This window comes from Miscanthus floridulus, chromosome 14 (assembly GCF_019320115.1).
Source record: "Miscanthus floridulus cultivar M001 chromosome 14, ASM1932011v1, whole genome shotgun sequence".
NCBI classification, from domain to species: domain Eukaryota; kingdom Viridiplantae; phylum Streptophyta; class Magnoliopsida; order Poales; family Poaceae; genus Miscanthus; species Miscanthus floridulus.
The window spans coordinates 5,743,427-5,769,464 of record NC_089593.1 but is presented as its reverse complement, the minus strand read 5'-3'; the positions used below and the strand labels follow the sequence as shown (position 1 = coordinate 5,769,464).

The 26,038-nt window shown below is 46.4% G+C and overlaps 3 protein-coding genes and 2 pseudogenes across 5 annotated transcripts; 4 read left to right on the top strand and 1 right to left on the bottom strand.

The window, feature by feature from the left end:
* The first annotated feature begins 1,097 nt into the window (after positions 1–1,097).
* On the top strand, positions 1,098–5,164 carry LOC136505019 (F-box/LRR-repeat protein 3-like). Of its 2 annotated transcripts, none has more exons than XM_066500085.1 (8): positions 1,098–1,910; positions 2,333–2,461; positions 2,715–2,819; positions 2,908–3,301; positions 3,384–3,477; positions 3,590–3,884; positions 3,975–4,226; positions 4,615–5,164. In XM_066500085.1, exons 1-8 carry the CDS (start codon positions 1,179–1,181, stop codon positions 4,672–4,674), a joined length of 2,061 nt encoding a protein of 686 aa, XP_066356182.1. In that variant the 5' UTR covers positions 1,098–1,178; the 3' UTR covers positions 4,675–5,164. The 2 variants fall into 2 exon arrangements, with proteins under 2 accessions (XP_066356182.1, XP_066356181.1); XM_066500084.1 differs by having other exon boundaries at positions 1,099–1,910; positions 3,384–3,513; positions 4,615–5,162.
* A 695-nt stretch (positions 5,165–5,859) lies between these two features.
* LOC136505020 (probable protein phosphatase 2C 73) lies at positions 5,860–9,400 on the top strand. The gene is made up of 5 exons (XM_066500086.1): positions 5,860–6,268; positions 6,842–7,384; positions 7,627–7,744; positions 7,840–8,063; positions 8,571–9,400. The coding sequence occupies exons 1-5, from the start codon at positions 6,092–6,094 to the stop codon at positions 9,015–9,017; spliced, it is 1,509 nt and encodes a 502-aa protein (XP_066356183.1). The 5' UTR covers positions 5,860–6,091; the 3' UTR covers positions 9,018–9,400.
* A 3,228-nt stretch (positions 9,401–12,628) lies between these two features.
* On the top strand, positions 12,629–14,980 carry LOC136504970 (cation/H(+) antiporter 15-like; annotated as a pseudogene).
* Positions 14,981–16,061: 1,081 nt separating this feature from the next.
* LOC136505628 (probable staphylococcal-like nuclease CAN2) lies at positions 16,062–19,792 on the top strand. 2 transcript variants are annotated; one of them, XM_066500791.1, is made up of 9 exons: positions 16,062–16,414; positions 17,177–17,232; positions 17,569–17,683; positions 18,198–18,314; positions 18,399–18,586; positions 18,868–18,924; positions 19,009–19,168; positions 19,259–19,327; positions 19,544–19,792. In XM_066500791.1, the coding sequence occupies exons 1-9, from the start codon at positions 16,202–16,204 to the stop codon at positions 19,652–19,654; spliced, it is 1,086 nt and encodes a 361-aa protein (XP_066356888.1). In that variant the 5' UTR covers positions 16,062–16,201; the 3' UTR covers positions 19,655–19,792. The 2 variants fall into 2 exon arrangements, with proteins under 2 accessions (XP_066356888.1, XP_066356889.1); XM_066500792.1 differs by lacking the exon at positions 18,868–18,924.
* Positions 19,793–21,740: 1,948 nt separating this feature from the next.
* LOC136504971 (probable aldo-keto reductase 2) lies at positions 21,741–24,659 on the bottom strand (annotated as a pseudogene).
* Between the last annotated feature and the right edge of the window lie 1,379 nt (positions 24,660–26,038).

Genomic DNA, 26,038 nt, shown 5'->3' with positions numbered 1-26,038 from the left:
TCCCAACTGAACATGACGGCAAGATTTATTTATATCCGCAACTCTGCCACATGTTTTATAGTACCATACCACTCGGGTTATTTTTCTCTTTTCTTGGCATGTTTTGTGAGAACGGTTCAAAGTGTATTTGCAACTGTCGTCCATGTGCTTTTCAATACCCTCCGGGTGTTAGTTAGGGCGCGTTGAGCTGACGAAATTTTTTGGTTTTGGCTACTGTAGCACTTTCGTTTGTATTTGATAATTAATGTTTAATTATGGACTAATTAGGTTCGACAGTTTCGTTTCGCGATTTCTCACCCAACTGTGCAATTAATTTTTTTTTCATCTACATTTAGTACTCCATACATGTGCCGCAAGATTCGACGTGACACTTTGGATGAAATTTTTTTTTTTAGGAAACAGGGCCTTAATCGTGGGCGCTAACGGTATCCGTACAGTGCATGGAAATGGGGCCCACACAAAGACGACGCAAGGGAATGCGTTGTCGCTGACAGAACGGAACAGGACAGTCAGCAACTACTCGTCCGTCTCTCACCCTCTCTCGCGAGAGGCCAAAGTGGGGGAGCGGGGCCACACGTCTGTGTCACGGGCCGGCTAAGCGTCCGGTACGCTTCGCTTCGACTTGACGTACCCGTCCGCACCACCAGGCTGTACGATCTGCAGTCCTTGGCGTCCTCCCCACCCAACCTTCCCTTTCCCCGTTCTGCCCCCGCCGAGTACGGCCACAGATTCTACCGTCGTACTCCCCACCGTTTATGTTTACTTGTCAGCAACTTTTTACTGTAGCAAATTTGACCATCTGTTTTTTCTTCTAAAAAATTTTAGATACATCAATGTATATAACACTAATGAATTATGTTCAATAAAGAATCATATATGTGAAAACTTGATGTATCTAAAAATCTTTTGCAGAAAAAACGTATGGTCAAAATTGCTACAGTAAAAATTTTGTGACAAGTAAACGAAAACGGAGGTAGTATTCCCCAGTACGACACGCTCCAGGGGTAGCCTCGTCATTATTCTTGACTTCTTGTTGCCCACATCCATCGCCGGCCGCTTGCCCATTTGCTCGACTCCCTGCAACCACCGCTGGATCAAGAAGCCACCGAGACCGCCGCCGCCGTCCGCCGTCCGTGTCAAGAAGCCACCAAGACCATCCCACCCCTCCCTCCTTCCCCATGGCCGCGGCGGCATCCCACCAGCAGCAGCACCGGCACCCCAAGCGCCGCCGCCTCGCCCTCTCCCTCTCCCTCTCCTCCCCATCCCCCGCCCCCGACGCCGCGCTGCCGCTCGACACGCTAGCCGACGAGCTGCTCTTCCTGGTCCTGGACCGCGTGGCCCAGGCCGACCCGCGGGCGCTCAAGTCCTTCGCTTTGGCCTCCCGCGCCTGCCACGCCGCGGAGTCCCGGCACCGCCGGACGCTCCGCCCGCTCCGCGCGGACCTCCTGCCCGCCGCGCTGGCGCGGTACCCGTGCGCCACCCGCCTCGATCTCTCCCTCTGCGCGCGCGTCCCCGACGCCGCCCTCGCCTCCGCCCTCGTCTCCGGACCCTCCTCCTCCTGCCCGTCCGCGCTCCGCGCCGTCGACCTCTCCCGCTCCCGCGGGTTCGGCGCCGCGGGCGTGGCCGCGCTCGCCCCGTCGTGCCCGGGCCTCGCCGACCTCGACCTCTCCAACGGGGTCGACCTCGGGGACGCCGCCGCGGCCGAGGTCGCGCGGGCGAAGGGCCTACGGAGGCTCTCGCTGGCAAGGTGGAAGCCGCTCACCGACATGGGCGTCGGGTGCGTCGCCGTCGAGTGCGCGGAGCTGAGGGAGCTCTCGCTCAAGTGGTGCCTTGGGGTCTCGGATCTGAGGATCCAGCTCCTGGCCCTCAAGTGCCGGAAGCTCACCAGACTGGATCTCTCCTACACCATGGTGAGCGCTGAGAGTTTCTCTGTTTGTTTCTTGACAAAAGGCGACGGATGATTCTGTCTTTTGTTTCCGTCTTGTACGTTTCTTGATTTGATTTCTTTAATTCACCGGAGAGAAATGGGTTTCAGTTATTTCCCTTGCTAGAAATCTACCTTCATCAGTTACTAGTACATCATTTGCTCAATCTAATTTATTCAGTTAGTGCTTAGGGCATTGGACCGCTTCAGTGTATAGGTAGTATAGTATTCTCGATCTGCAGGCGTTCTTATCTATAAACATGGCAAATCATCTTTGCAACAATGGATCAGCAGAGCGGTACTAGTAGCCGACTAGTTTCTCTTGCAGCTCTGTGCCTAGTGCCTACCGGCCCACTAATCATATTGTGCTGGAGTAATAATAAAATGGAAACGTATCTTGTGTTGCAGATCACAAAGGATAGTTTTCCTGCCATCATGAAGCTACCCAATCTTCAACAGTTGACACTGGTGGGGTGTATTGGAATTGATGATGATGCTCTTGGTAGTCTTGACAAAGAATGCAGTAAATCACTACAGGTGAGGTGCTCATGGTAATTTGCCATTTTTATTGACTTGCTTGTTACTAGCAATCACACATCAGCTTTGTTTCAAACACTATAGTGGTATTATTTCGCTTGATCTTACACTGTTAGGTTCTGAACTCTGCAGATGCCTTGTCTGAACTAGTCACTGGTACTAAAATATGTATTTTTGATAATTAAAAAAAACAGTGTTCATAGTAGCACAAAGCTCTGCTTATTACTGAACTCACATGCTTGCACCATTGCAGGTGCTTGATATGTCTCAGTGTCAGAACATCACTGACGTGGGAGTTTCATCCATGCTGAAGTCGGTACCCAATCTATTGGAACTGGATCTTTCATACTGCTGTCCTGTAAGCAGCTAATCATCTACTCGTATTATTGTATCACCTGGGCGTAACTTGAGCCCTCACAGCTTAATTTACATTCTTCATGTATCAGGTTACTCCTTCTATGGTGAGAAGCTTACAAAAGATTCCTAAACTGCGGACCCTGAAGCTGGAAGGCTGCAAATTCATGACTGATGGACTAAAAGCTATTGGAACCTCTTGTGTTTCTTTAAGGGAGTTAAGCTTGAGCAAGTGCTCTGGAGTGACGGATACAGAACTGTCTTTTGCCGTGTCAAGGCTAAAGAACCTGCTGAAGCTGGACATTACTTGTTGTCGCAATATCACTGATGTTTCACTAGCGGCCCTAACTAGTTCATGCACTTCCCTCATCTCTCTGAGGATGGAGTCTTGTAGCCGTGTTTCCAGTGGAGCACTCCAACTGATCGGGAAGCACTGTTCTCACTTGGAAGAGTTGGACCTTACTGACAGTGATTTGGATGACGAAGGTACTTAATACTGAAATGGGTACTGAATTATCCTTTGCCAAATGGGACATAGAGTTGACTGAATGTTTTTGTTTTTGTGCAGGATTGAAAGCTCTTGCTAGATGCAGCGAACTTTTGGGTCTAAAAATTGGCATTTGCTTGAAGATAAGCGATGAAGGTCTTACTCACATTGGAAGGTCTTGCCCAAAACTCCGCAACATTGATCTGTACAGGTCATTATTAGAAATGCCTTGTGGTTTTCCTTGTTTGGTTCTTTGTCAGCAAACTAACTTATATTTTCTGTTTCAGGTGTGGAGGCCTTAGCGATGATGGAATTATTCAAATTGCGCAGGGTTGTCCGATGCTAGAGTCTATCAATCTATCCTACTGTACAGAAATAACAGATCGTTCACTGATTTCACTCTCAAAATGCGCAAAGCTGAATACTCTGGAGATTCGTGGCTGCCCCAGGGTTTCATCCATTGGGCTCTCAGAAATAGCAATGGGGTGCAGGCTACTTTCCAAGCTTGATATTAAGAAATGCTTCGAGATCAATGATGTTGGAATGCTTTACCTTTCCCAGTTCTCTCATAGCCTCCGTCAGGTATTACCCTTTTATCCTGAACTGTAACTGGAATCTGATGGTACCAGTATGTTCCACAATTGTACTAATACCATCTATGTCTCATCGCAGATAAACTTGTCGTATTGTTCAGTCACCGATATTGGGCTTCTTTCCCTTTCTAGCATATCCGGTTTGCAGAACATGACCATCGTCCATTTAGTGGGTATAACGCCCAATGGCTTGACGGCTACTCTTATGGTTTGTGGTTGTTTGACAAAAGTGAAGCTTCATGAAGCATTCAAATCCATGATGCCTGCTCATATGATAAAAAATGTTGAGGCACGCGGCTGTGTTTTCCAGTGGATCGATAAACCATTCAAGGTATTCTACTACTCCCCTGGTTGCTTTACACAGCGTTGAACCCTTGTGCTCACCAACTCATTTAGGTGTCTTGCCTGATTTGCTACTTGAAAACACTACATACTATTTGCTTCAGTACAGTTGTGGTTCTATTAAGTATGTTTGTGCTGTGCAATGATTTTTTTTTTAACTTTCAATATTTTGTCTATGCTTCAAAACACACAAATCATGATCTTATGGATGGTGTTTAAAAAAAAAAGCCTAAGAGCATAGCACAGTTGTCTTATATCTGTTGACTGTTGAGTGGATTTGTTCTTACTAGAATTACAACCCTGCAAATAAGTTCAAAAAAAAAAATACAACCCTGCAAAAGTCAAAAGTGTCTAATAACAGGTGTGGCCTTGTGCAGATTGAGGTGGAACCTTGTGATGTATGGAAGCAACAGTCACAGGATGTGCTTGTACGGTGAGAAGACCTCAAGTGTAGCAATCGCCGTAGGCAGGGCATGCATCTTGTGGATGGATGGGTTTGTTGACTGGCATCCAGAAGTGATGGCTGAAGAACGAGCTCAAAATTTTGTACTATAATCGGTGCGGTACCGCTGAGGTGTATATCTTGATGTTGTATACTAGATGTCTAGATGAGTAGATCCAGTCCCAGTTTCAGTCCCAATCCCACCTTTGTTTGGTGAGGTGAACAGTGGAGCAGAGTCAGGAAGTTGCTGTATAGAATATTAACATGGAAGAGATGGTTTTGGTTGATATGAAAATGGATTTTAGAATTTAGTGCCATAGATATGGGATATCTCTGTTAGCTCGAGCTTATTCAGAACTACTTTTCAGCTATAGAACTGTTTGTCTCTCACAATATTTTAGTATAAGCATCAACATAAGCCAAATTTCAGCATCAGCGAATAGGATGGCCTGTGTTTGTTGGCTGTTGCATTTATATTTGTGACTAGCTGGAATGAAGTGGCTTGCATTGCATCTGTGTCCTGTTTGGGATGCAAGAACAGAATGAAGGATAGTGGTGATATCTGCCTGTTTATAGTGCTTGAATGAAGTGGCTTGCCAGTTGCATACGCCATATCACGATCTGGTGCAGGTATCGTATCCTCTCTCAAACAAACGAGGAGACGATAGTAGACGGAGATGATTGACGCTTAAAGTTTGAGGGTGCTGGAGTTTGGTCAAGTCCGATGTGAGTCAGTGTTGGACGGGCATCGGACGGGACCATTGAAGAGAGCGAGGCAGCTAGCGTTGAGGCAGGTGGCCATGGCCACGGGCAGCTAGCTAGTAGCATTGAAGAAGCCGCTGGCAGGAGCGAGAGCGAGGCGACATGGGCCGGCGCAGGCATCACGTTGGCGCCGCCATTGCCGTTGCCAACCACGGGCAGCTGGCCGATGCTCCCGTCCGTGATCCCTTGCTTCACCCCTTGTCCCTTGATGAGTAAAAAATGCATGGCATCTCCATCTGCTGCTGCCGGGTTGCGTCGCCCCTCCGCCATGGCTCGCCGTTGCGTCCAGGGCAGAGCGCAGCTGCTGCCACCTGCTGCTGCATTGCTCGAGCCCTTTTCCTTCTCCTGAAGGCTGAAGCTGGAACAGGCTGAAGCTTCAATTCTTCACATGCGTGACGGATTCCTGTATACAGAAACGTCATACGCTGCCCTACCCTACCGCTAGCGATCCTGTCATTAATGCCCCTCACCACACCTACGAACCAACCAATGAACCTAGGGACATAAATTTAACCCACCGTTCCTGCTACTCCTGCTCCAGTGCTCCTCCTGCTCCTGCTCCTGCTTGGCAATCCAAGAAGAGGAGAGGAGAGGGGTGGGCAGGGCAGGACGGAGCTCACGCGGCGCAAGCAAGCAAAGCATAAGCAGCAATGGGGATCTGCTGCAGCAAGGCGGCAGCAGGGGAGCTGGACGACGACGAGGGCTTGGGCTTCCCATGGATGCACGACGACCTGTTCCACAGCCACCTGTGGGCCAGCGCCGGCGTCTCCGTGCACACCAAGCAGGGATGGAAGGGCGCCAACCAGGACGCCATGACCGTCTCCCAGGTGCATGACCTCACCCTCCCTCCACTCTGTCTCTTCTCTGCTTTCACCTTGGATTGGTTGCAGCGCCTCTGCCTACTAGTTCGTTCGTGGCACTTGACAGCTCCTTGCACAGTTGATTTTGTCAAACCAGGAAGAACGATAGCAATTAAGAAAAATGAAAATATCTGAGATATTGCGTGTGTGTGTTTTCGCAATATGCAAGCTGTCCACGATGTTATTGCAACTTGCAATGCGAGTTGTATTTACCAACTTAGTTTGAGCAAAGTGCACTGGATCTGTCTACTATAGCTGCTAAGAATTGAATCCGTTCAACCTGAGATGTTAGTAGAAAGAAAAAACTAGCAACCTGAAATTATGTACTTCCCCATCCTTATTGGCCACACCACCAGTGTCCTGAGAGCTTGCATTGTACATGAACCTGCCTGGGCCGCAACATTTAAAACTATGTTGGCACATCCATATCTTTGTACCTTATTATTAGCATCTCCAATGCAAGTACATCGTTTTTTTTTCCTCATTCACACACGCGATTTGCTTGATCTTGATGTGTGGCAATTGTGTCAAGATGCTTAGGACTTTGCTGGCCACAAAAGCCACATCTTCTGCGGAGTGTTTGACGGCCATGGCCCTCTTGGCCGGGAAGTCGCTCGCCATGTCCGCGACACCCTTCCAGTGAAACTAGCCTCTGCTTTGAAACCGAAAACTGGAGATGAAGATTCATCAAGCGATACTTTGAAGCTTAAACCTCAAGAAGATGATTCAAACAGTAATTCGAAGCTCAAACCTGAAGAAGATGATTCAAGCAGTAATTTGAAGCTCAAACCTGAAGAAGATGAATCAAGCAGTAATTTGAAGCTCAAACCTGAAGAAGATGACTCAAGCAATAGTTTGAAGCTCAGAACTGAAGAAGATCCCTCAAGCAACACGGATTTGGATTCCTTTGACAAGTCAGATAGCAGCTCGTCCAGTGATGACACGAGCGATGAGAGCCAGCTGTTGTCCACTTGGAAGAACATATTCGTGAAGACATTTGAGCAGGTGGATGAGGAGCTTAGGCAACATTCAGAAATTGACTGCATTTGTAGCGGCACAACTGCAGTCGCCGCTGTTAGACAGGTACTAATTCTGAACTGTAACTACTAGCTGAACTGGAAATCTTGTTTCGGTGATTTGGATTCCTTGGCAAGTCAGATAGTGGCTTAGTGTTTTACTTGTACTGTAACTACTAGCTGTATTGGAAATCATGTTTCAGTTGTTGTAGATACAAATTCTGAAAACTACACCTTAAAGGTTACTTCAACATATGTAAAGCATACATATCACTTATTATGTTGCCCAATTTTCATTCGTATGCACAGGGTAATCACTTGATCGTTGCCAATTTGGGAGATTCACGCGCTGTCCTTTGCACCCGGGACAGCAAGGACCGTCTGATCCCAGTCCAGCTGACCACTGACTTGAAACCAGATCTTCCAAGTGAGTATCAAAACTTATCAGTTCATGGTTATCGGCGCATGCACGAATAAATACACATCTTGACTGCATTTTGCATTCCTGTGTGCATGCAACAGGCGAGCTCGCAAGGATTCTGAACTGCAACGGAAGAGTGTTTGCCATGGACGACGAGCCAGACGTGCCTAGGATGTGGCTGCCGGATCAGGATGCGCCCGGCCTTGCCATGGCAAGGGCATTCGGGGACTTCTGCCTGAAGAACCATGGCCTTATCTGCACACCTGAAGTCTACTGCAGGAAACTGTCTGAGAAAGATGAGTTCCTGGTGCTTGCTACTGACGGGGTAATAAAAAAATGTGATCATTTATTTGATTGGCAGTTTCAGATTCCTGTCACTTTCAGTCCAAGTTTCTTTAATCAGAAAGGCTTGCATGCAGTTCTATTCCGAATGATCTGGGTACAGAATATAGCATAAATCCCTTTCAGATAAGACCCACAAAAGAAACTGTTAACCAAAACCATACATGCATATTGCTGTCATCTATTTATTATTGCCAATGGATGGTTGCTTTCTAATAGGCTTAGAGCTTAATTTATTTAAACAGTCTCCCATATTTTTGACGCTTTTTGTGAGCTTTTCTACGTCAGCTGGTGGCTAAAACGATGTAATAATGAATGGTTGAGTGCAAAACTCTTGCAGAGGCCGGAATAAAATTCCTTTATCTAAAAAGTGATAGTTGTAGCTGATAATGATTTGTTTTCAAATCAAAATAGACAAAATTCTCAGATGATATGGTTTTACGGTAGCATGAGAAGTCTGAATATCTTTTGCTGCCGAAACCTGTTGCAGATTTGGGACGTGTTGTCGAACAAGGAGGTGGTCAAGCTGGTGTCATCTGCCAGCGACCCATCCAAGGCGGCGAGGCAGCTGATCGACCGGGCGGTACGAGCGTGGCGGCGCAAGTACCCGACGTCCATGGTGGACGACTGCGCCGTCGTGTGCCTCTACCTGAACCAGCGGTCCTCTCCTGGTCCTGACGAGAACCTCGGAGTCCCAGGCACAGGAGGGGACGTGAAGCCGCTGGCCGTGCCGTTCACGGGCAGCAGCTTCCGCAGGGCTCTGAGTAACGGCGGCGGCGGCGAGGCGTCGTCAGAGGAGGGGACGGTGGTGTGGAGGGCGCTGGAGAGGGTGGCGCGGGCCAACTCCGTGATCAGGCTGCCGCGCATGGGGCGCGTGCTGAGCTGGCGGAGGCGGTCGAGCTCGCTGGACGAAGACGACGGCGAGGAGCGGGATTGATCATCAGTCCCTCTGGCGAAATTGAAGGGAGGCCATCGTTTTCATGGGCGGTACACGTAAATTTCATCCGTGCATGGACCGATGGACGGACGCGAGGCAGCCAAACTGAAAAAGAATTCTAGGATTTGATTGGCGTAATGGCCTGTCGCATTCAGGTTGTTGAAACGGATGAGGTGACATGGACAGGAGTAGCATTTCATCGTTCCTTGGCTGAATCTGAATGGTTGCTCGTCCTGCTCGCATGTGACTTCAGACCGATATATTACTGCTACTTAACATTGCGTGACTGGTTGCGTGAAGCCGTGAACCGTAAAGGGTTTACCGTTTGTGTTTGCTGTAACTGTAATTTGTTGGTGAGATTAATTTCTGACACCATATGAACAAGGGAAAAAGTCTACTTCAAACCCCCCCCCCCCCCCCCCCCCCCCACCCACCAACTATGGGGTAGTCTACATAACCCCCTCAACTATGAAAAGGTCTGATTTACCCCCTGAACTTTTCAAAACCGTCTATTTTACCCCCAAGCGGTTTGGTACAGTAACAGAGGTTGCTACAGTAACGCCGTTTTTGATACAGTGCAAGATTTTGTCTTTTTTCCCTTATTTTCGCTGAATCTTTGAAAAATCATAGTAAATCACAGAAAAATCATAAAATGGAAAATCTAATTTTGTTGGACTCCACATGAGTAGATCTACACAGTCAACATATAATATGGTACACTTTAGCACAAAACTTTTACTGTAGATTTATATTAATTAGAAAATCTAATTTTGTCTGTAATTAATTGGAATTTATCTATAACTAAGTTATACATGGTCCAATGAGTACGAAATTTTTACTATAGTTTAAGCATATAATAATTAACCTACCATAAAAATTTCACCACAATTGGACCATAGAAGCTGCAGCTATGAATTATTCTAATTAATTACAAACGAAATTGGATTTTCCAATTAATCTAAAGCTACAGCAAAAACTTTGTACTAAAGCGTACTATATTATATGTTCACTGTGTAAATCTACTCATGTGGAGTCCAACAAAATTAGATTTTCCATTTTATGATTTTTCTGTGATTTACTATGATTTTTTAAAGATTCAGCGGAAATAAGGAAAAAGGCAAAACCCCTGCCACTGTAGCAAACCGCCGATATTGTAGCAAAACCCCTGCCACTGTAGCAAAACCGTCGCTGAAAACCGCCTAGAGGTAAAATAGACGATTTTGGAAAGTTCAGGGGGTAAATCAGACCGTTTCATAGTTGAGAGGGTTATATAGACCAACCCCCGTAATTAGGGGGTGGAGTAGACTTTTTTGTATGAACAAGCATGATCGACCTTTCGAGTGGTTACTCATTCTTAAATTTAATGATCAAATCATTGCGTGATGCATGGTGGGGTGGCAACCGGATATTTTGCATTATAAAAAAAACATGGGACACGCATGCATCCATTTTTAACACTGGTATTTTTTAGCAGTATAATAATATAATAACCACAGTTTTAAAATAAAACACTCATCGATGGTGGACGACGATAAGGCGGTGCCGCATGCTGTGACTCCGTGCGGCACCGCCGCATAGAATTTTTTTTCCGTGGATGAAGAAGCACAAAAAACGTAGTCTCCTGGAGATGCATGCTTTGCTCTGTTGTTGGGCTGCACTGTGCACTGGGCCGTATCTTATTTGTTGGGCTTGGGCCAAAAGCCAGACAGGCGTTCGATTTTGAAGCCTAACCCGGAGTACCTTGGCGCTGGAAATGGAACGATCCTTGGTTTTTTCTTTTTCATATCAATGTTTGGAGCATCGTTTTCTGCACTGCAGCTACCGATGCTAATTTGGAGAAAGCAGACATCGAAGCTTCAATTGATAGATAAATAGAATGTTATTTACCCCCTCCGTCTGTCTCTGAATAAATAGATTTCTAGAGTTGTCTTAAATCAAACTTTTTAAACTTTGACCGAATTTTTAGAAAAAAAAAGCATTAAGATTTATGGCATCAAATTAGTATCATTGCATTTACCATAGAATATATATTCATTTTATATCATAAATGTTGTTAATATTTTCTATAAAGCTTGTCAAACTTGGCACGGATTCTAGGATTCAATATATTCGGGACTGAGGGAGTATTTGTTAGATGGCAGTTAAGTTGAGCTGTTGTATTTTATTGAATGCAGGCCCATGCTGCATCTGAATGCTGAAGCACCGCTGCTCACGTGGCAATGGATTGACGTTTCAAACCTCATCTACAATACAATGCAGCTGCTTTTAAGGTCACCGTGCACTGTACTCTGTAGCACAAGTAACAGATTTCTTTCACTAAGGTTTATTATGTTTACATAATAGAAATAGCTCTGGCTGGCTTGAGTCCTCTCTAAGAAGTAAGAACATAAATCAAATTAACCACAATTATTACAGACTCTGGACTCTGCCAAATTTTCATCGTAAGAAAAGAAAACCACAACTGAAGAAGATGACTCAAGCAATAATTCGAAGCTCAAACCGGAAGAAGATGATTCAAGCAATAGTTTGAAGCTCAGAACTGAAGAAGACCCCTCAAGCAATACAGATCTGGATTCCTTTGACAAGTCAGATAGCAGCTCGTTCATTGATTATACGAGCGATGAGAGCTAGCTGTTGTCCACTTGCGGCGGCGGGTTGGGCGAGCGGCAGGTGGCGGCGGCGTGCGGCATGGGTGGGGGCGACGGCGCTAGGGGAACGGGAGACCGAGGGAACTTTTGTTTAAAGAGCAGAGCTCTATTTCATTCTTGATTGGAATATATAAATGCCCGTGTATTTATAGTCCTACGAAACTTGCACACCAAGCAATCTAGAGGTAATCCTTATAAGTTATAAGTTTGGATTTACCTTTCCTAAAACAAACTTCTACTTTCCTAACAAATCTTGACTCTATTTCCCTAAACAATTATCTATTTTTTTCCTAGATATCTTTTATTTTCCCAAACTATCTAAATCTTGGGGTAATTGGGAGGTGGAGCCCCCCCCCCCCCCCCCCCCCCCCCCCCCCCCCCCATCCACCACACACACCCACCTGCCGTGGCTCCTCCTGGCCTCGCGCGCGCCCAGCGGCCCTCGCTGTCGCCGGGTTGCGGGCTCCCGCCGGCCCGCTTGGCCCACTCTGAGGGGGGGTCCCTTAGGACCATGACACTCTTGAACATGATGGAATACAGGATATTCTTGCCCATGTTATCAACCATAACACATAGGATGAACAGATCGAAAAGATGTTAACCACCCTCTGGTACATTTGGAAAGCCAAGAACGACCATTGCTTCCAAAGGAAAACTTGGACTGTTTGGCAGGTACATAACGCGGTGGCTGCGAACATCAACAACACCTCGCTCTCCAATGGCAGAAATGAATAACAGGTGCATGAGAATGAAGAACAAAATGATGATTCGTCCATGCCAGGTAACAGTCTCCCCATTGCAGGACCACCAAGTGAAGCCACTGGCCACAATGCTGCTGAAGGTCACCCTCTGTTGTGTTCGGCAATGCCTGGCCCGCCTGCTGTTGCCTGGCACAAGATGCTACACAGACGCATCAACATAACCGGATCGGCCCCAACAGGTCCCCCAGCGTGCAGGTCAACCCCCGTCACCGTTCTGCGATCTACATCAAAGCATCCATGGCCAACACCACCTCTGTTCTAGTGGCTGAAGCTGCGGCCATGGCGTTAGCGGCTTCCGTGGTCGCTGGGATGGACATACAAAACTCTGTCTTCCTGACTGGTAACCAGCAGCTAGTGACGTTCTTTAATGGAGAAGCAGTCAAGATCGACCTCAGCCTCCTCCGCCGGCCCAGCGGCCGCGCATGGGCGCCGTCGTGCCGCTCGCCGTCACCCTGCCCGTCTTCCACGCTCTCCAGCCCACGCTGCCAGAGGACCTGCGGGGCTCCTCGCTCGTCACCGAGCTCGCCGTCCGCCTCTCCCTCTCCTCCTTCCCCGTCATCGCCGACGCGCTCTCCGACCTCGACCTCCTCAACACCGACCTCGGCCGCATCGCGCTCACGGAGTCGCTCATCACCGACGTCACCTCCTGGTTCATCCGCGCCTGCACCGCGGCGGTCATCCTCATCGGCGATGCCAGGTCGCCGGCCTTCACGGCCAAGATCCTCGCCTCCTTCGTCACGTTCGTGCTCTTCGTCGGCTTCGTGGCGCGCCTCGCCGGCTGGTACATCGCGTACAAGCGCACCCCGACGGGGGCGCTCCTCTCCGAGGGCTCCTTCGTGGTGGTGGTCATCGCCGCGCTGTTGGCGGCGCTGGTGACGGACGCCATCGGGTTCAAGTACATGATCGGGCCCATGATGCTGGGGCTGGCGCTCCCCGGCGGCATGCCCATCGGCGCCACCATGACGGAGCGCCTCGACTCCTTCATCGCGCTCTTCCTGCCCGTCTACATGGCGCTCTCCGGCTACCGCACCGACCTCACCGAGTTCACCAAGTCCGAGGCGTCGGAAAAGTGGTGCGCGCTGGAGCTGTTCGTGGCGCTCTGCGTGTCGGGCAAGCTCGTCAGCTGCGTCGCCGCGGGGCTCTTCTTCACCATGCCGTTCCGGGACGCCATCGTGCTGGCGCTCTTGGTCAACATCCGGGGCATCGTGGAGGTGGCCGCCATCAACAACTGGGGCGACACCATGAAGGCCACGGCGGAGCACTACTCGACGCTGACGGCTGACCATGTCCATGGGGCTCATCACCGCCGTGTCCACGCCGCTGATCAAGCTGCTGTACGACCCGTCGGGGCAGTTCGCGCGGGCGAAGCGGCGATCGCTGGAGCACGCGCGGCTGAGCGCCGACCTCCGCGTGCTCACCTGCCTCTACAGCGAGGACCACGCGGCGCCGCTGATCGACCTGCTGGAGGCGTCGGGTTCGTCCCGCGACTCGCCCATGTCTCTCATCGTGCTCCACCTCACGGAGCTCGTCGGCCGCGCCGCGTCCGTGCTGAAGCCCCACCGGAAGAGCACGAGGTCGTCCAACAGCGGCGGCAACCCGACGCCGTCGGACCGCATCGTGAACTCGTTCCGATACTTCGAGCAGCAGGCGGTGACGGTGAGCCCGTACGTGGCGCAGGCGCCCTTCAGCTCGATGCACCACGACGTGTGCTCGCTGGCGCACAGCCGGAAGGCCAACCTCATCCTGCTCCCCTTCCACAAGTCCTCCGACGGCGCGCGCAGCACTGCGAACAACGCCATCCGCTCCATCAACCGGAGCGTGCTGCAGTACGCGCCCTGCTCCGTTGCCATCCTCGTGGACCACGGCCTCGCGTCAGGGTCGGCGTGCGCCACCGCCGCCAACAGCCTGCTCCAGCGGGCGGCGCTCTACTTCCTTGGCCGCACCGACGACCGCGAGGCGCTGGCGTACGCGGCGCGGATGCCGGAGGCCGGGACCATGTCGCTGACGGTGGTGCGGTTCAAGCTCCGGGACTGGGTCGGGATGGGCGGGCAAGACGAGGCGCGGGACGAGGAGCTGCTGCAGGAGTTCTGGGCCAGGCACAGGGACAACGAGCGGGTGGTGTACGTGGAGAAGACGGTGGAGGACGCGGAGGGCACCGCGTCGGCGGTGCGCGCCATGAGCGAGAAGTTCGACCTGCTCATCGTGGGGCGCCGCGGCGGGGAGAGCGAAGGCGACCCGGAGGAGTCGACGGCGCTCACCAGCGGGCTGTCGGAGTGGAGCGAGTTCCCGGAGCTGGGCGTGCTGGGGGACATGCTCGCCTCCGCGGAGTTCGCGTCCAAGGTCTCCATCCTCGTCATCCAGCAGCAGCCGCCCAAGAAAACCGTCGCCGCCGGAAGCTCCGTCAATGATTAGAAGGATCCATCCATGGCTGATTTTTTGTTAATTTAATTTTGTCAAGCATTCTCTTGTAATTAGGTCGTCAGCTAGGAGGGATTAGTTTCCTGATGCTTTTAAAGGCAAAACAAAGCACAACGAAGAACACGTTAGCGCGCGGCACTCGTCGAACAACTCTGCTTGGCGCCAACAAGTTGCACACTTCTTTGTTTTGTTTGTCACTCTCAGTGTGGCTTGCTTGATTGACTGTGCAGCGGCTAAACTTTCTCTCCACTTGAGATTCACGCCATGTTGGCTCGGTACCAAACACGTTTTAGCCGTCTACAAAAGTGTAGAATGCTACTAATTTGAACATCTACTGGTTGGATAAAAATAATAATGTTAAATTTATCTAAGCAGGGCACTTTATGTTATCACAAGTATATATAAACTCATTTATGATCGTTGTGGTAAATTCCTCGTTTACCTTAATCATCAGTACTTAATTTTTTATACACAGATTCAAACACACAAATTTGTGCTCTTAGATTTATTGTATAATGTTTCTTATTAAGGCTATGGAATATCATGTCGATGGAGCGCTATCCGCATTGAGAGTAACTTCAGCAAGAACGCTCAAATCATGGCCTCTATTTTTTTTTATTTGAGGACTCCTCCTATTTTTAAGGGTCTAATTATTTTTCATCTACTCCAGCGTTAGCAACCCTCAAATGTATTCCGGTAGACAATGACACACTGGACCCAGGCCACTTGTCATTCTCTTCCAACAACCCATATTTACAGTCGCCCAATCTCGTGAGCTATGGCCGGTCGTCGGAGAAGGAACAGGGAGGGGAGCTGCGCCAGTGTGGAGGGTCTCATGGAGAAGGGGTTTGCCAGGGACGAGGGCTTCACCGAGGATGGGTTTGTCGAGAGAAGAGGGGTTGGGGAGAGAGGAGCCATTGCCGACCCAAGGGGCCGTGTCAGGGGAGCCACGCCAGAGGCCGCCATGAGGAGGGGGGAGGGAGGTCGCTAGGGAAGGGAGCCACGCTAGGGGTGACATAGGAGACAACACGAGTTGGATGCGGAGGTGCGGAACATAATGACAGAGTGTTTCCTGAAAAAAGCACACAAGACTGAATGGTCGTCTCAACTCTCAAGTCAATCCGGTCACTCTCCTAGATGATGGTCTACGGCCTAGTCTTGCTTCTTTTTCTTGTCCACTTGTAGTCTTGTGCTACGCCGGTCCCACCGGCCACCACACCAACTTCCTCTTCACCTTCCCTCGCCTCAGCCAGCTTTAACTTTAGAAGTGAAGTGGACGAAGCAGCAGCAGCAGCAGCTTTGCAGAGAGTGACCACGAAGAAGAGGATCGGAGAGAGGTTGAAGAAGGCAGGGATCCATGGGAAACATCCTCAGGTGCTTAACGGGGGGAGACAACCATGGTGATGATCACTATCGTCCCCACTATCATCCAACCTCCGAGCCTGGCATCGTACTACAGGGCGGCTGGGGCTCTCCGCCTCGTTTCCAGCCTGATCATCACCAGCTATGTCCCCATGGCGGCGTCGCCTCCTTGGTTCAGGACCTCCTCAACTTCGAATCCACATCCATGGTAAACTGCTATCCTCTCCCTTCCGTCGCTGATTCCATTGTGTCTGCTTGTTTGTCTTCATTTTGCCATCTATTCAGTTACTGTAAGTCCTTGACAGTAATTTCTTTTGTAGAAAGTCCCTGACAACCTATGAATAATTGCACAAGCAAAATTCACATTTATCCATTAAAAGTTCAGCTTCTGAAGATCTAAGGTTAATTAACTAGTATATCCGTGAGAGTAAGTATAGCAATGCAATCTCTATCAGCGCGCACGCATAATCATCTTCTGACAAGTTGAGCATGTGTTATATTTCGCCAAATGAAACAAAAGGAGATAAAGCTCTGTACTATAAGCAATTAAATTATGTCTTGATGAAATATGCTTGTGCTCTATAAAGCCTCTCCTGGACAAATATGTTTTTTACTGAGTTCACTAGTTCAAGATTTATCTTCACTTGCATCGCTGTATTCAGCTTCATTCGCATGATGCGGGGGTTTTTTTTTTGGTAGGAACAAATTAATTGCTAATCAACTTACCTCCAACGACCCATTTGATCTCTGATTCTTTTAGCACTTGGATGGACATGTACATTAGCAATGCTGAACTGCAGCAGTAAAGCGACATTGCAACTACTGGCATATTTTATGAAAACACTTGCAGATATTAATAAGATTGTGATGATTTATCATGTCAGTTTCACAGCCTTCTTTTCCCAAAATTCCGCGACATGTTTTGCAGTGATGAGATACAATAAATAAATTTTATTTGTTACACTTTCAGGTACCTGAAGCGCTCAGAAATAATGTTACATCGTCCAAGAAAGCCCAGGTTAAATGGTAGGGATACCTTTCAAAAAACTTGTACACTTGATGATTTTTTTTAATAATCAGTACATTTGGTGTACCTAATGATGTCAATGTTGCTTTAATTCCTCCCCTAGTTCAATAGAGTCAAGGACTAAAGGCATATGACAGTAGGACTGTAGGAGTAGTACAAAAGGAAAAGGGGCCCTCAATGAAATGTTGTTTGTCCATACTTATCCAAACATAGAACAAGCCATGCTTCGACATGGAGAAGTAAAATAAGCATAACAAACACATTGAAGAACCTGAATGTCTTTTAGACAAACAAAACTTATGACTATTTTGATCTTCTAATTTACACAATGCTAGGTACCGGAATATTTTGGAGGCATATAAGAACTCCAGTCCCCCACCAAAAACACCAGCCGAGGCCGCCCGACTAGTTGCAGCTGCTCTAAGCAGGATTCAGAGAGCTGATTTGGAGGTAACCTTATTTTTCCTGCCTTTTTACTTAAATAATTGTAGGGACCGTACAAGACGAATGTATAGATTAGCAATGATATATATTTAAAATGCTTGAACATGTAAACTAACAAACCTATTTTATAAACTAGAGTAGTATGGATGCAAGCGGGTTTGTCTGCGCATCCTAGTCCTCAGCTCATTCGTACAAGGTGTAGTTTAACTGTTTGAGTTAACCTTTGACCAATAATTAGTCCAGTAGTATATGAGTTATATACCATAAAATCAGTACAATTGGATTCGCATTTACAAGCACTTGCTAATGATTATTATTTATAACTACTAATAAAATATGACAAGAAAATTACAGCCAAAGATTGATTTTGCGTAGTGAAACTATACCTTATAAAAGAATGGAGTAACATTGGACAAAGATTAGAAACCCTAGGAAATTTACTACAATTTGCATTACACTATTAGTATTACTAATGGTTATGTTCAACTCATCCTATCCAAAAACAATGTTTTCTTCTCAGGGTATTCTTGCATTTTACAACCTCCCGATCCCATCATTCTCTTCAGCATCAACATCCTCGGACCACCAACCATCCTCACTACCAGAGGGCATACAGTTTGTGCTGAACACTTTGCCGGTCAGATATGATAAACCATTGCAAACAAAACCCTTAACCAACGATGTCACATTTTGAACAATGTGTTACCTCAACTACTATTAGGTTCACAACAAGTGCATTGGAGATGGCGATGGATTTACTGCCTATGTTGACACAGCAGACCCGAGGGAGTCTGCGAATGTGCCACTAGAAGTCCATGAGATGGTGATTGAAAGGACTCAAGCACGCATTGATAGGGATTACCAGACGGCCGATGCACTTCTTAGGAGCCTCAATGAAGCAGGATATAAGTACTCAAACTGAACCTTCACAATCCTTTACATGTCATAAATGCATATATTATTTGAAATATATTTATGATTTAAAGTTTAGATATACTCAGTTACTTGGATAATAAACTAGATCTCATTAGTTGAAAATTTGGAAATGTTGTGATGTTTTAGCAATGCAGGAGTTTGTTAAGTAATCGGGAAAATATCATTAACATATCTCATGGGAAAATAAATTTTGATATAATTGCTTTTTTATGGTATCACCAAAAGCAAAACTTACTAAGAATTTTGATGAGTAGGATAATAACCATTTTAGGAGAAGAGATACTTGCAAAGAAATACAGAATCAGAATGAGGTGAGTGTTTCTCCAAATTGAACTTGTGCATTCAATAATAACTAGGAATATTGTCCTCAAGTGCATGTTCTTCATGACTTGAAGGGGCATCGATGCACCAGAGCTTAAAATGGCTAGTGGGAAGGAATCGAGGAATGCATTGGTGAAGCTAATTGGAGGGAAAAGGGTCACAATTTACGTGTATGGACAGGACCAGTTTGGGCGTTATGTGGGTGACATATATCGTGATAATGTGTTCATCCAGGTGAAAAATAAACTATGTTCACACAACCTATTGTTTTATGGCTTCAATTATGACATGATCAATGTGTCTCTGGACTCTCGAGTCTTTCAGGAGCAAATGCTAAAGAGTGGTCATGTATGGCATTTCAAGACTTACGATAAGCGCCCAGAGTTTGCGCAGGTAAGAAATTCCATTGTACCTAAAGTGCATTTATGAAACATCCCAAATTGCAATCTCAGAAAGCCTAGAGTATCCTTTTTTATGTGAACATCCTTGAGCTATGTCATTTGTCATTTAATTTTAAGGGCACATGTGTTGATCTGAACTATAGCTATTTGCAGTAATCCAAATTTGCTGCTCCTAGAAGTTTTTCACTAGCACTATGATATTTTGCAGTGGGAGAGAGAGGCAAGAGCTGCACATCGAGGGCTTTTTGCATCAGAGAACCCTGAGAAGCCATGGGACTGGAGAAGAGACCAGCGCAATGCAAACATTCCAGTCTACTGATCGAACTGAACCATGAGTTTACAACTTTGTACAGTTGCTACACATGAATGCGTATCAAAAAACCAAAAGCAAGAGTGATGTATTGTACATGTATGTGGAAGATAAAGTATTGTGAATTAGTATCATGCGTTCAATATTGGAGCTCTTGTGTTCTTATATCTGTTTTGAACATTACTAAAAAAATAATTTTAGGAGACATGTCCCCTGATTAATAGAGGCATGCATTTTTGGGAGCAACCTCTATAAATGGTCACGCGCGGGTCTCAGGAAAATGTATGCCTCTTTTAATCATTTACACAACCGAAGCATATGCAATAGAGAGCTAGAGGGTATATGATTCATTGTCAAAGACCTTTACGAGGTACGGGTCTGCACACCACTCCTCAAATGCATCGCTCATCAAGAAGGTATTTATCTACCAGATCCATAGTGGAGCGTGTGGATCTCATAGTTGTCCTAGAGCACTAGTCAGGAAGGCAAGAATTTTATTGGCCAACAACCATAGCAGATGTTATGCAAATTGTTCAAACATGTGAAGGTTGCCAGATGATAGCAGATGCAACTTCAATCCCTAGAGCATCATACAATGTTGATTTGTCACACATGCCCTTGAAATGATGGGGCATGGTGTTGGACCCCTCCAAACAGTGGTCGGAGACCTTCGCTCTGTAATGGTAGCGGTAGAATATTTCACCAAATGGATTGATGCCAAAGCATTGTGAACTATCACCTCGATATCAATTAAAAATAGTTCTCGCAACAAGTTATATGCCATTCAGTTCCCTAAAGCACTAAAGGTTGACAATGGTACTCAATTTGACACTGGAGTCTTCATAGATATTTCCAAACAACTAGGGGGTCAGCCTATACTTCGCAATTGTTAGACACCCACAGAGTGTTGAAATATAAGTGAATCGTCCACTCTTTTCGATTAGATTGAACTTTTTTGGATTGTGCTGGTCCTCAATGAATTGAGAATGTAATGGCCATGAAAATTAAAAAAAAATAAAAAGTAGCAAAAGTGATTTTTTTATCTACATGGGCCTCCCCTGTCGACTACACGAGCCGCAAGTACCCTCATCACGGCCTAAACTGACACCCCCCCAGTAGGTGTGGACTGGGTCGACCGATCAACGGAGGAAACGGCCTGGGGTGCCTCATTTTACTTAGCGAACAAGGCATGCAAGATGTAGATAAAAACAATGCATGCATGTAATCTTATCTGACTAAATTTCCTTGTCATCGACATCTGTATCCGATCATGGAAACTAATTTGTAACCCTATGCTCCCGAACTATATAAAGAGGGGTAGAGAGTGTGGTAACATGAACACACAACACCAATGCCCCTGCAAACCCATGCACGCAACACACAAGCAATTTAATAAAGCTTTCATCATAGACCGGATGTAGGGTACTCTGTATCTAAACCAGTATGCACTCGTGTGTTGTGTGAAACCCATCTAACCTATGGCGTGTGATTCATTGGATTAATCGTCAGAGGTCAAAAACACTGACACCCCTAAAGCTCTTTTGCTCATTGCCATGCATATAAAATAGATAGTTCTCCATAATTACACATAGGCACCCACAGTTTGTGTGAAATAACTAGTATGGTTTGAAAAGGAACAAACTGAATAGAGCGGTATGATGTTTCCTTTTTTGATGCTAACAACTGCCCTAATTTTTGGGATGTTATGCAAATAAAATGAATAGAGAAGAAACCATCCATTTGCATTACCTAAGTGTTTTCTTGAACAAAAAAGGTGGATTTGGGAGAGAAACATTATTTCTTAAGAGCACGCCACTACCAAGGAGTGATGCAACAATACTATTACCCTAGTTTCAATTCAACACATATTGCTCTTACTTACATAACTTTATTTATTGCTACGATGAGTACTAGTCATAGGCATGCTGGTGTAGGTAACAACACCAAGCGGATCTAAAGGACATGATTGCTATGTTAATCTGATAACCTCTAAGCAGTGCCTTCTGCAAGCAAAGTATATGGAACCATTACATCAGACATAGTTGAAGATACCAGAAATTGCTTGTATACGAAGATACAAAAGTTGGACATCAAGCTACTCAGATTTCAAGGACGACAGTGGAGGAGTCTCAGAATACTTCCAGGTGTTGCCTATCTGAAGATATCGGTCTCCCTGGACATTACTAGCAGCAGCATATGACTCGAGTTCGTTCTTTTCCTCTGGTGTGAGCTTCACAGATAATGCTCCAATATTCTGGTTGAAATTTTCGACTTTTGTTGTGCCAGGTATGGGACAAACATCGCTGCCTTGGTGGCAAACCCAAGCTAATGCAAGTTGTGATGGCGTACATCCTTTTCTTGTCGCCATTGAATTAACTCGTTCAAATATTTGGGCATTCTTGTCAAGATTCTCCGGTTGAAATCTCAGGAAAATCTACTGAACAATAAAATTCTCAATGAAAAGATACAACTAATCATGCATATTACTATTACTAATTAGAGACCTCTCAACAAAAAGATTTGGCCAACACTACATTAGACTCGATAATAAGAGCAATACGATCTACTTTGTTTCCTAAACAAAATTACCCTCATTTGCCATTTAATCCCTAAATCTATGTCTAAATTACACACCTTTACCATTATGAGTCAATCTAAAGTAAACGCCTAAATTTACATCTAAATTACCCACCCTACCATTATGATTGATAATCTAAAAAACCCCTAAATTGCACCAAAATTACTCTAGATGTAAATCAAAAGATGAATAAATTATTCTGGAGATTATGGTTAGTTAGCTTGCAATCAAGATACAGTTAGGGCCCGTTTGGATCTTTGGAATTGAATTTATTCTAATAATTACAATTTAGATATAGATTAATTAAGCTAATATAGTTGTATATGGAATATATTTGTATATTTATTATTAGGCATACAAGGGACATACTTATATGTTGCATTTCTATTGTAGGAAAGTGAGTTTAAGAGTTTGCTATAAGTTGGAGAGTAGAATTATAGCATAGTGATCTATAGAATCCATTTTTATCTCTCACTCTCTGAATTTGAGATAGGCTTATTTGTAAGCTTGGGAAAGTTATGAAATGTCAAAATCTAAGTCAAATAGCATAATCCATTAAGTAGATTTCAATTATTCCAAAATGAAGAGATCCAAACGGCCCTTAAGGAAATTTCCAGCTCAAATCAACCTCAAAAGGAGAATTTACAAGCAAAGTTGTATATATAGGTAGCAGTAATGCGACGTCACCTTCCGGGCATCCTGTTCTGATAGCGAGTCAATCAGCTTTGCCCCACCAGACAAGAAGCCTCTGCCTAGCGGACTGTAAGGGTCCGTTTGGTAGAGCTCCGGCTCCGACCAAAACAGTTTTAGTTGTGGCTTCATCTGTAGAGCAGATTCATTCGGAGAGCTGAAGCAGATTTGTTGACCATTTGGCAAAACAGCTTCACTCGACAGTAAAAAAAGGAAAAATGTCCATTATACCCTTATTTCTTTTTTCTTTTCATTTGTTTCTTCCTTTATTTTATTTTCTCCTCCCTTATATCACTTATTAGTATTTCTCTCTCCACCCAACAGAAGCGTGGCGTCGTTCTTATCCTCTCGCTTTCCATCCTCTGCACTCTTCCAATCTTCCTTATCCTCTCGACTTTCCATCGCCGGAACCGGAAAGCACATATGCAAGCTCAGCACCTGCGCTGGCTGTCGTCGGCCCTCCTCCTCCATGGCTCCTCCCAAGCTGCGCCGGCTGCCGGGCCCCTCCTCTTCGGCACGCTCGCGCGGCCCGCACTCTTCGCTGGCGTGCACGTGCACGGCCGCCTCACCGACGCGCCAGCGCACACACGCTCTGCCTCCACCTCGACGTCGCATCTGCGCTTCGCCTCACCATCGCCGGTGCAGCCTCGCCGCCCCGCACCGGGGCAGAAGAGTCCGGGCCCGCGTGGTGTCAGAGGGAGCCGGCGGAAGTTGCTATTTCCAGCTTCACCTCGCGCCTGCCGTCTGTCTGAGCGCGATTTCCGGAGCTTCACGCAAGGAGCCCTTTCATTTTTGCCGTTTGGTAGAGAGAGCCGAAAAACAGCTCCAGGAGCCGTCGAAGAATCCATACCAAACGGCCCCTAAGCCACTATCCCGATTCCAAGTTCTCTGATGACATGATCAGGGTAATAACGTCATAAATAAATAAATAAATCAATCGAAAATAAGCTTACTACTAGCAATGTCACTGTCACTGGTGATTAATTCAAGTATTACGGTAGTAAAATGAGCACGGAATTAAATGAAATGAAATACCTGCAAGTAGGGACTATATCTTCTTCCACGTCTATAGACCATATTATTGACCACTCCAGCTGCACGCCTGCACCGCGGTGAGCTCTTCTGATTGTGGAAGCAGAGGCTTCAGATAAACCTATGTATTTTATCTTCCCTTCTTCAACTAGCTTCTTGAGCTCAGAAATCTAGCAACAACGCATTCAAAAACTAAGTTTAGTATTCTCTTGTTAGAACGAACGAAAGACAGGAGCAGGAGGACAGTACACACAGTGACTTCAATGGGTACCCTGGTGTCGACGCGGTGTTGGTAGTAGAGATCGATGCAGTCGACGCCGAGCCGCCGGAGGCTGCCCTCGCACGCCGCCCGCACGTACGCCGGGTCGCCGTGGACCTCCTGCTTGCCGTCGACGTACAAGATGCCGAACTTGGTGGCCAGGAGCTGCACCTTGTCCCTGATAACCCCGCCGCCGGCGCCGGAGGCGGCCTGCAGCTGCAGCGCCTTGCCCAGGAGGAGCTCGTTGGTGTGTCGGAGGTGTCGAGGAAGGTGACGCCGGCGGCGACGGCGTGGTGGATGAACCTCACCATGTCCGGCTCCGGCTTGGGCGGGCCGTAGGCGAAGGACATGCCCATGCAGCCCAGGCCCAGCGCCGAGACCTCGAGCCCCTGCGACCCCAGCTTCATGCGCGGCACCACCACCGGCGGCGACACTACCGGAGCAGCAGCAGCCATGGCGAGATGAGATGCCGAGATGGTATGTATGGTTCTTCTGCTCTCTCTCTCTACTTCTTCAGCTGCTGCTTCAGAATGTTCGGTGACACGAGCTTGTTCGTCCCAGAATTTATACTGGTGTGTTGGGATCGAGGAACCTGAAGTGGCAGTAATCAACGTCAGTGTGCGATTGCATACACATGTGAGAGCTTACGTCACAGACGACCTGTGTTGGAGAAGAATGGGCTCCGGTCCGTCTGGTGATCTATCCATGGATGATGGATTCCTCTTCCTCCTCATGGAGCCAGCGCTAGCTCGAGTGTGAGTGTGACAGTCACCGTCTCCCAGCCCCAGCCACTCTTCTTTTCCTTCTCACGTCGTTCTATTCTACTCGTCCTATATATTCACTTGCTCCTACCACCTATGCTATGAACAAAAAAATTCTTCAGCTCTTTGCCACAACTTTCTTAGAATAATTTAGCTACAAAACTAATTCAATATGCCGTCCTGATACTATTTAAAAAAAACAAATCTGACATCTGAATGGATGGAGTAAACTGGAAAATTGAGCGGCATTTAGCTATTTTCATTCTGAAGTCCATTACAGATAAATAAATAAAAAGAGCACCAACACAGACAGGACACTACCTCCTCATTTCAGCAGAAAATGATAGAGTGTGGGAGAAGAACTGTGTGTGATACTGTGATATCATCGTGTCGATCTAATGGCACAACTCTAGCTAACTACCACCCTCTGTTCCAAATTATAGGTTATTTTGACTTTCCTAAATACATAGCTTTTGCTATGCACCTAGAATCCTAGATATACCATATGTCTAGATATATAATAAAAGTTGTATCTCAAAAAGCCAAAATGACCTATAAATTAGAACAAACGGAGTTGGATTCTACATGGAGATGCTTCTGTAACACCCCGGTGTTATGCCTGCATCTAGGCACTGCTAAATCATACATGTCATGCATCATCAAGCATCCTAATCCTACATGCATGATCTTGCATATAACAACTGAAACATTTCTTCGAAACATACGAAACATGTTTGTGAAAAGAAAATGATGCATACACTTATTAGAGTTGTTTTGCCCTGATTCTTGCTTGCTAGTTGAGTAGAAATTGTTGGTTAGGCTTGTAAATCATCTAGAATTGTTTAGCACAATTTTTGGAGCAAGGTTTGTATTTAAATTAATTCAAAATTTTGCTTCTAAAGTAAATTCCCAAAATTAGGGTTTTGAGTTAAAATTTAACTTTGACTCTATAATTTAAAATCTAGATAGGATTGGACTCTGGTCATAAAAGCAAAGTTGTAGGGAATTGAATTCTAAGCAATTTTCATTTTTGGTACATTTTCAAAAGAGGTCATTTTCTTGCTCAAAATAAT